This window comes from Elaeis guineensis, chromosome 3 (assembly GCF_000442705.2).
Source record: "Elaeis guineensis isolate ETL-2024a chromosome 3, EG11, whole genome shotgun sequence".
Taxonomy (NCBI): Eukaryota; Viridiplantae; Streptophyta; class Magnoliopsida; order Arecales; family Arecaceae; genus Elaeis; species Elaeis guineensis.
In genome coordinates, this window is record NC_025995.2 from 102,228,598 (window position 1) to 102,238,986 (window position 10,389).

The window sequence follows — 10,389 nt, forward strand, 5'->3', positions numbered from 1 at the left end:
AAAATGCTTCCAATTTATAAATTGTTGAAGGCCTATTTTCTTTTTTAATTAAACTTGTGCTGGTATTTTGTTAATCTTCTTTAATATTAACTTTTGATTTTCTATCATATACGGTGTAGTGTATCTTAGCGTCATGCTTAGACGAGGGGATGGAGAAGAAGTCAGTGTTTAAAAATATGAAAACTCCTCACTTGGATTACTGATGATCTAAGTGAATTAACAACTCAGGCAAAATTGCGAGTTAGTACAAAATGTGAATATATGCAAATCATATGAATGAATTAAAAATATATAATATGATATCCAATGAAGATAAAGTAATAAAAAATATAAATATAAAGTATTAAATAATAATTATATAAATTTAAGTGTGTATCGTATAGATGAATATGTTTATTTCGATAAATTTGATTGAATTAGGACATCAAATCATTTAAAAACTTGGCTGAATTATTGAGTTAAATTATTTAAATTCTTTATTAAATCATTTACTTGTATTTAAGTGATCCAATAGTCCGCCGGGCTAGGAACCTACCAATATGATCAAGATCAAGTGATTTTTTTGTTGGATTGCCAAGTTTTTTTTTTTTTGATAGAAAGGAAGCCAAGCTAGCATTAAATAAGAAACAAAGTACAAAGACCCAAAATAGACAGTGTCATCTCCAGTTTGGATTGCCAAGTTTTTAAGGAAGCAATGGTATAAAGTCTAGGAGTTTTAAGAACATCCTGTGCTAGGTATCTGCGAATGATCCGTGAGAAGAGATAACCATTTCAAAATAAGCAAAACTAATGCAAATCTCATGAATCTATATGAGCCGGCCGAGTTATCTAGACTTTGGTTCCAAACATTGGGTGTCTACTTCCTAATCTTAGCCTTTTGTTGTGGTTGCTGGAATATTTTTTTTTTTTACATATAAAAAATGCTAGAGCACTAGAATAGAGAAATATACCTCCTCCAAAGAAAGTATCAATAAAAAAATTTGTTCAACTTTTATAAATAGAAATATTATTAACTTGATCATCATAAATCTCAATTCTTATCACATTTGTTACATTAGTTGTAGTTTGAAAAAGGATCAGATGCATCCACTTACTTTATGCTTTGTAAAAGCTAAATATTCTCACTAATTGGCATGAATTTTTGACTATCATATTACATATCTTGTTAACTAGGAGAAAACTCTAGGCAATTGGTACCATAATCTGATGTCCCATGTCCTTAAAACTCTTCAACCTATCGATAACTAGGCTATTTTTATATTTCAAAAAGCATGTGCAATTACAACACTATAATTTTCACGTTATGTTTATAAAATATTATTTTCATATATAATTATATTTTTATAGTTCTACGTGATATTGAAAAGCTTTCTTTCGAACCCCTGGGAGTTGACAGATGCATAAGATGCAAGACACACTTCTAATGCTTTTGTTTCTCTTAATCAATCAACAAAGACAGAGTCCAAAAAAAATATACTCGCAAAATTCCCCTAACGTAATAACTCCTAGAAGAAATAATATTTTGCACCTAACAAGTAACTATCTGATACACATCAACTTGAAGCATCACGTACGTGCATTTTATTATTGCTTGCTTTGGGAAAAACACAATACAACCAAGAAAAGCGATTTTATCATGTTTGTTGATCTTGCATCCAGAGGGGGAAGGTCTTTGTTTTCTTCTATTCCTTTCATTTTCTTTTGCCAGTGGAAGTTCACGAACGCTGACGCACTGAGCATGCAACCACTCGGGCCCATTGCCTCAACCTTTTCTTCACCCGTTCCGGGCTTGCACCTTCAAAACCAACAACAGAAAAAAAAAAAAAATGTCATATTAGATTATAATCTGGACATGCTCAACATACTACGAATAAGAATCATTCCATGCCGGTAACATTACAATTTATAGCAAATGCTTGATTCATTGTGGCACATAAAAAATGAAGTGATGTACTCTGAAAGATTTACCACAAAATTATTTGAATAAAGAGTTTAGACGTCAAAATAAAGAGAGTTTTGAGTTTGTTACCAAAGATTTGCCCAGAATACATACACATATAATGCATTAGGAATTTATTGGCAATTATCAGCAAAATAATGTCACACTGCCCAACTCTGGTATCAGTATTTTTCTCCAAACAGATGGCATACCATATGGCATGAAACAATGAGTGCAGCTCACAAGATCTCCAATATTCGCGGCAAGATTTTGATGTGGACTATTAATTAATGATTTACGAGCAAAATCTGTTAACTGAATCCATATTTTAGATCATGTATAGAAGATAATTTCAACATTGACATTTGTTATTATCTGTAGCATTTTCGCTTCTCGGACATACATACCCGGGGAGATTATGGAGACAGGGGAATCGGGTGGGGACCCATCAAATGAGGAGTCAGACCCTGACCCGGATCCGACAACTGAAACGTGATACTGCTTGTGAACCGCATAATAGAGATCGAGGGCAGGGAAGGTCCGAGCGAGCCTGGCGACGATAGTGGTGCCATCGTCGCCGGAGTCGAAGGCAAACCCGAATCCGAGATCCATGCACCCGCGAAGCTCGTCGACGTCGTCGTCCACGACGCTCCGGCCAACCGGAGCTCCCCTCAAGCGGCCATGCCGGAGGCTCTTCCTGCGAAGCCAGGCCTTGTCACGCGCCGAGTCTCGTGACCGGTGTCTCTTCTTGACGAACAGGACCTTGGATTCGGGGTCAGCCATGGTGGGATCCCCCTCACTCTTGGTCTCGGTGGCCCTGAGGGAAACGGGAGCCTAAGAGGCTTGGTTTCTATTTCTTTCTTTGTTGAGGGTGGAAGAAGGGCCGGAGAGGGAGACACAGAAGGGAGTCCGGGGGAGCGTTTTTAAGGGCTATAGATGGACGAAAAAAAAGTGCTAGGTTAGTGGTTTGGCGTAGGCCTTGGCTGGATCTTGGTTGGTCTTAGCTATGATGTCCTGTCTCCCGTCCTTTCCTTTTCTGTTAAAATTAAGTAAATGATAAATATTGGATATTTGTGGATGTCCAACCTGTTTGCACAATTGCACTCCCTTCCTTTTCAAAAATTATGTCCTACACAGTATAGATCATATGATTGTGCATGCGGCTAATCACAGCCTTATGTTTCTATAGATCTTATTCATCATCGAGCGCACATCTCGATGCACGAGCTAGAGATAGGATTAACATATCTACTTTGGGTCAATGGGACAACAAATACAACATTTTGGATTTATTTTATTTTTCCTTACAAATTTATGGGGTCATCGTGTTTTAACAATATAACTTTATTTTCAAGAATAATGGATTAATGTACTTCTGCAAGATGAAATAATGAGATGTTCCATCGATATATTCTCATTGATCATCCAAAAGCGATACTGTAGTGGATACCGTCTCAACCTTTCTGGGGATGTATTTACAATCATTTTTGTTAGTTATTTCAATAGACATTATGATCATAATAGAAAGCAATATAAATAATAATATAATAATAATGACATATGTTTATGACACTAGAAACAAAATAATTGCTTTCAATTAGTTTAGGCATTTTAATTACTAAATAATAGAAATCGACAAGAAAAATTAAATTTGAGATATTATTAGTCAAAATCAAATTAAATTTAAAAAAAAATAACAACAATAACAACAACAACAACAAAGCTACTCAAACAATGATCATTTTGTTATAATAACTATCTAAACATACTATGCATCATATAGTTGCTTATTCTATTGCCTTCTGATATTTTAATGATAGAGAACGACTTTCCAAAATATCGTATGCATCTTAGAAAGAATTTTTTTATATATAATCTTATTCTAATGTATATTATTAAAATATTAAAATTATTTGATTATTATTAAATTTCTACTTGGCTGAATGATACTTTAAATTAATTTCTATAAAGAAACCATTTAGGATTTGTCCAGTTATTCTCAAACTATCTATTGATATTGTAATTATTTCATGAACTAATCATAACTAATTCAATTAACTTTGATGAATCATGGATTAATGATACTAAGTTACCTTTTTAGTTGGGTTGGCATTCTATTATTTACTATTCCTGTCTCCCCTAAACTAGACATTATTCCATGAATGTTTCAATAATCTTATATACATTTCTAATCTTTGTTATTTTAGTTTCATCCATTTTTAGTGAACATTTGTTTTCATTTATGAAATTTGAATGTTTAAAGCAAATTGTTTCTGAGTATCAAGCTTGTGATACGATATTTTTTGGGTACATGAAAGGTTATATTTTACATATTCCTAATTTAAATATTCTGCATGTGATGGACATTCTCCTATAGTGGTCTTCCATAATATTAATATAGCCAAGGCGATTACTTGTATGCTAATGGCTGTCGGCTCGTTTCCAACTCTCCTAGTGGGAATAACCAAACCACCATATTACCTAAAAAAAAAAAAAAAAAAAAGGAAGAAGAAGTGAGGGAGGGAGAGAAGAAAAGAATTAATGGAGTATGATGCATGGTGCCTCGTGGGCTAGACAAATTTGGGCTGCCTATGGGTTAGGCGAGACAAAGCCATGCAATCCGGTTGATTTTGAACATATCATCCACTTAATCCAAAGCTCACAAAATAGTGCCTTGTGCCTTATTTCACTGTCCCTAGGCTAGAAAATGGTGATCAAAAGATGACGCTGTTGCAAATAATTCTAGTGCCTGCATTGATCGATGGATCTGGAAATTGCATTAACTTCCTCAAGTTTAAAATATCCCCTCGAAGATAAGCTGGATCCGGATATCATGTTCTGAAATTCTCATTACCATATGCAACTCTCATGCCCTGCTTTAGCGTCCGTAGGCTAGACAAACTTGGGCTAACTATGGTGTTAGGCTATTTCGACCATATCATCCACTTAATCAAGAGCCTATGAAGTAACTTCTGATGCCCTTATTGTGCGTGGACTAGTGAGGTTTGGGCTACCTATGGTGTTATGGTAGGGTGGCAATGCAATTTGGCAGACTTCGAACATACCATCTACTTACTGTCAACTCCTTGTAGGAGTCAATTGGATATCCTTCAAAGGACATGAGAATATTTAGGGCTTGGCTGGTTATTTCTATAGGAATAAATACCCCATGGTAGCTTGTGAGCTTGCTAAAGTCCTGCCCGCAGTCTAAGTAAAAATATTTAATTATAGTCAAGCCATTTTAAGCTCAATGTCATGGCACTTATCCATTTCAAGTTGGAAATGGATCGGGCCTATGATCGAATGAGTTAGCGATTTTTGTGTCGGACGCTCCACGAGTTCGACTTTAAGGACAGATGGATGGACCGAATCATGGACTGTGTAGAGGTTCCAAGTTTTGCCATCCTAATCAATGGCGCTTTGACGGACATCTTCCATTCAACGGACAATATTCCCCAAGGGTGTCCTCTCTCCCTCTACCTATTTTATTTTATGCGCTGATTCTATGTCTCGCACTCTTTGAGCGATGGTTCAGGGGACAAAGCTGGAACCCTACTAGTCTGTCTCTAGAATTCAGTCAATTTCGCATCTTTTCTTTGCAGATGACTGTCTGTTCATTGGTCAGGCCTTAGCCCGAAACACGGGGTGCTTCACGACTATCATGGAGACCTACTACTGGATATTGGGTCAGCTAGTGAATTTGCAGAAGTCTATCGTCACCTTTAGTCCCAAGACGAAGGTCTAGATGAAGCAGGCGATTAGAGACAGACTGAAAATTCCTGAGCAAACTGGGATCCTAACCCATTTGGAGGTTTCCATTATGGAGCAGAGATTTCGGAGGGCTGACTATAGGCCCATGGCGCTGCAGATCCATGATCGTCTCGAGGGCTGGCAAGGCAATGTCCTCTCCATGATGGGGAGAACTATCCTTATGAGATCAGTCCTGAGCTCCATCTTGATCTACCTTCTAGCTAACACTATTGTGCTATGTGCTTGTCTCCAAGGCCTAGAGCAATAGTTCTAGAATTTTTTATGAGGTTAAAGACAGGACGGTCAGGGGCTTCATTTGCTCTCCTGAGAGGTAATCTGTCAGTTCGTGCATGACTGGGACCTTAGGATCTAGTCCCTGCTAGTTAGGAAGGAGACTATAATCGTCAGACATGCTGCGAGATTCTTCACCCAATCTGATTGCTTGTGGAGCAGGGTGATCAGGGCTTGGTATGAAGTTTGGAGCCCGAGGTCTGAGATCCGGAGTAGTCATGGTTGCTTCTTCATCTGGAGGAAGATATGTATCCACTCTCCTGAGGTGATGGCTCGGGTTAGATGGCAGATTGATGACGGAACTTCAGTTGATGTGAGCCGGGATGTGTGGCTTTCCGATCTGCCCCTATCACGATAGCCAATCTATGTTAGCACGGAGGTGGATGACCATATGCGGGTCTACGACTTGATTACGATTGATGGTAGGGTTAGAGGACTCAGGATGTCATCCATCTTTTTGGCAACTTGCTGGCGGATAGGATTCTTGCCATTTTGCTTCCTGTCTATCGGAGCCATGATTTGAGGGTGTGGGGTCGGTCTTACTGCCCTAAGATTCCTGCTAGGAACCTCGCTACGATGAGCATGCCAGTTTCGGAGAAGAAGATCAAGGATGCTTGGATCTGACGTGCGGTTGTCCATCCCAGGGTCAGACTTTTTCTCTGAAAGATTGTCTGGGATCGACTACCTACTTAGATACTTCTCAAAGATAGAGGCATGAAGCTTCCTGCTGCCTGTCCGATCTGCGGACTGGAGAATAGTCGATAGAGCATGCCTTGCTTCATTACCCGAGGGCATGTCTGATTTGAAGGATGGCAAGGAGCCAAATCTAGGGGGCTAATAGTGGCCCATGGCTTTTATCCTTTCTGGGTATGGTCCATCAAAATATGATCGAAGGGTCGTCCTGGGATATTAGGATGGCTTACATTGTTTATCAGATCTGACTATCCAGGAAAAGCTTGATTTTCGAAGTCGAGTTTTTGTCTGTGCAGTGAGTGATGGAGAAAGCTCGTTGCTTAACTGAGGAGTACTGCCGCTTTGATATTACTGCCATGTCCCTGACACCATGAGTTTCTGGGACTCTCTTACTGCGCTTGCAGCAGCTCGAAAAACTCTTTTCATTTTTTAGGAGACCCCACCCTTAGAATTTGTCAAGATCAACTTTGATGGTAGTGTCAGGTATGGCAGAGATGGTGTAGGCTATGTTATCCAGGATCCGAACATCAGGCTTTTGGCCATTGGGCGATCTGATATCTTCAACCCATCTGGGGTGGAGCTCCATGCTGCTTGGGCAAGCATCAGCTGCGTGAGACATGAGTTGCAAGCTGAGAGGATTTTCGTCGAGGGTGACTTGACCATGATTATCGATTAGATTTGGAATGCGGCAAAGCACTTGAAAATCCATCCACTACTCCGTGATTTTTGGAGGTCGATCCTGTCACACCACCATATCGTCTGTCCGATATGTATTTCGAGAGGTGAACAGTGCTGCAGATTGAGTTGCCTCTTTTGTTGCCGAGTACTCTGAAGATTGGACTTAGTGTGAAGGTGATGACTGCCCTCGGATCTTGTGAGATATTTTGTATTCTGATTCTCCAGATTGTACTTATATTAGAATGGTGTGATAGCTTGCTTGTACCAAAATAAAAAAAGAAAAGAAAAATTCATGGAGATTTTTTTTCTCCTTGCAAGATTTTGGTTGATGGTATTGCATTGATATGGGCCATGCTCAAATATCCTGCATAATCCATGGATCTAACAAAAATTCAGTCCAATCCTACTGGATTGCCAAAATTATCAGTTCAGCTCAGATATCATCAAGCAACATCCAACTCCACTACTTCTCGCTTGCAGACCAAATAGGGAACCTTAGTTACATCATTCTACTTTGCAGAACTCACCAGTTTGATGCCTCCTCAACCTCAACCTAATTTGGTCGAAAATAAATTTGATGGTCTATAGAATTAGAGACTATTTTGGATGACTGGGCGATGTTAGAGCATTACCACTTGAAACAAGCTGCGCACTCATCGTTGAGATGGTGGCGGCTTGCGCCGCCTTTCGCATGCCATATCACACCAACGAGCCCCTGGAGACTAGATTGAAGAAGATCAAACCAACGCCGTTTATTGGATGAACAATCGTCGCTCAACGTGTTGTCATCCCCACGTTTCATATACAGATCACATGTTCTACCATATCAATAAAAAAAAAACAATCGGCTCACGATGCAGCTGAGCTGATTTGGCCTATGGTGTGCTCCCAGAGGCTATGTGGACCGGGCAATGCTTTTTTCTCCTCACCATCATGGCTGATAGAGGCACCAGCTCATTTTCTTACCAAAAAAAAAAAAGCGACATGGTAAGGATAATTTTACCATTCCCATAATTTTTTTAAAAGATAATCACTTGTAGACAAAATTCTATGTCAACCACGTCTTTATATAAAGACAGCAATGTTATAAATATCTACATAAAAATTAAATATATAAAAATTACTTTTAAAATTTATATTTATTACACTTGTTGAGGTCTTATATCCAATCGTACATACCCCATCTCCTCCACCCAACGTGAGAAATTGTCCGCTTTGGAATGGGGCCCGGGCCTTCGACCCGGTCAGCACCCCGCCCCGCACGATTTTACTCCGCAAAAGGCACCTCACGTGGGAGAGGAGGAGTGGTAGTACTTAAGCAGTAGAGTCCCTTGATTGTATCCAGTATGGGACTTTCGGGTTCAATGCCCCCGATGCCCATCCCACAACAGAGCCCCCCAGCAAGGGAGGTCTACTGCGCAGGTAGGGGACGGGATCCCACAGACGGCGCCAATTGTTGAGGTCTACTGCCCAGTTATACACACCCCATCTCCTCCACCCAGCGTGAGGAATTGTCCGCTTTGGAACGGGGCCCTGGCCTTCGACCCGGTCAGCACCCCGCCCAGTCGTACACACTCCATCTCCTCCACCCAGCGTGAGGAATTGTCCGCTTTGAAACGGGGCCCGGGCCTTCAACCCGGTCAGCACCCCGCCCAGCACGGTTTTGCCCCGCAAAAGGCGCCTCACGTGGGAGAAGGGGAGTGTTAGTACTTAAGCAGTAGAGTCCCTTGATTGTATCCGGTATGGGACTTTCGGGCTCAATACCCCCGATGCCCATCCCACAACAGAGCCCCCCAGCAAGGGAGGTCTACTGCGCATGCAAGGGACGGGTTTCCACAGACGGCGCTAATTGTTGAGGTCTACTGTCCAGTCGTACACACCCCATCTCCTCCACCTAGTGTGAGGAATTGTCCGCTTTGGAACGGGACCCGGGCCTTCGACCCGGTCAGTATCCCGTCCCGCACGGTTTTGCCCCGCAAAGAGCGCCTCACGTGGGAGAGAGGGAGTGGTAGTACTTAAGTAGTAGAGTCCCTTGATTGTATCCGGTATGAGATTTTCGGGCTCAATGCCCCCGATGCCCATCCCACAACAACACTTATAGTCAATAATTTATAAAATCTTCGTATACATTCAATCAATTTAATGACATCAATAAAATTATTTATATCATTAAAAATTAAAATTATTTTTTGGCAAAGAGAAAAGAAGTATCTATTCCCTTGCGTCTTTGGATGGCTGTTATGTCGTGATTATTTTTAATTTTTTTATATATTTAAATTTTATTTAAGCTTAACTATTTGATTCACGTTCTGTTAAATTATGATTCCGAGGGATGGATAAAATAAATCTCAAAAACATGAGCACAGTTTTTTTTTTTAATCATTGGGTATAAATATAACTTCCACCTAAATTTAGAGTAATTTTTATAATTTATTCAAACACCTTTTTATCCTTAAAAAAAAAAAAATCCATACGATGTCATCGACCTTATCACCACCGCCCATTGCCATAATAACTGGAATATGCCAGTACCATGCACATGGTGTGGGTACAAGTGACCTTTCGAGGGAAGCCCGGTGCACTGTCTGCAACTTTATTTTTTCACAATACAATAAATAATATAATAGAAAAAGAAAAAGATAATAAGAAAGTAAGGGAAAAAAAAGAGAGAAAAGGTCGCCACGATGCTTGGGGACTGGGTTAGGGAGCTCTTTTCCCGAATAATACAAAAAAAAATTTTTTTACCAAAATATATTCAAATCAAACTTATTTACCAAAGTGATGTAAGAGAGAAAAACGTCATTTTGAATGGCGTTTTTTCCCCTGCCACGTCACCTCCCATTTCCACGGTGGCATCGTCCCAAAAAAAAAAAAAAAGAAGAAACGCCATTTGGAATGGCGCTTTTAAAAACGCCATTCCAAATGGCGCTTTTAAAAACGCCATTTTGAATGGCGTTTTTAAAAACGCCATTCAAAATGGCGTTTTCCAATTTTCCCACCCAAAAATAAAGGAAAAAATCGTGAAAAAATGAAAAATT

At 39.8% G+C, this 10,389-nt stretch overlaps 1 protein-coding gene across 1 annotated transcript; it reads right to left on the reverse strand.

Moving 5' to 3' along the window:
• Nucleotides 1-1,555: 1,555 nt before the first annotated feature.
• On the reverse strand, nt 1,556-2,937 carry LOC105041361 (uncharacterized). The gene is made up of 2 exons (XM_010918305.4): nt 2,347-2,937; nt 1,556-1,795 (listed from the first exon to the last, which is right to left on the reverse strand). The coding sequence occupies exons 1-2, from the start codon at nt 2,720-2,722 to the stop codon at nt 1,716-1,718; spliced, it is 456 nt and encodes a 151-aa protein (XP_010916607.1). The 5' UTR covers nt 2,723-2,937; the 3' UTR covers nt 1,556-1,715.
• Between the last annotated feature and the right edge of the window lie 7,452 nt (nt 2,938-10,389).

What these genes read in the sequence shown, in the direction of transcription:
- LOC105041361 (XM_010918305.4), bottom strand. Translation starts at nt 2,722, where the DNA reads ATGGCTGACCCCGAATCCAAGGTCCTGTTCGTCAAGAAGAGACACCGG. An exon ending in TGTCTCCATAATCTCCCCGG is followed by an intron (nt 1,796 to 2,346) that starts GTATGTATGTCC and finishes TTGGTTTTGAAG; the next exon opens with GTGCAAGCCCGGAACGGGTG.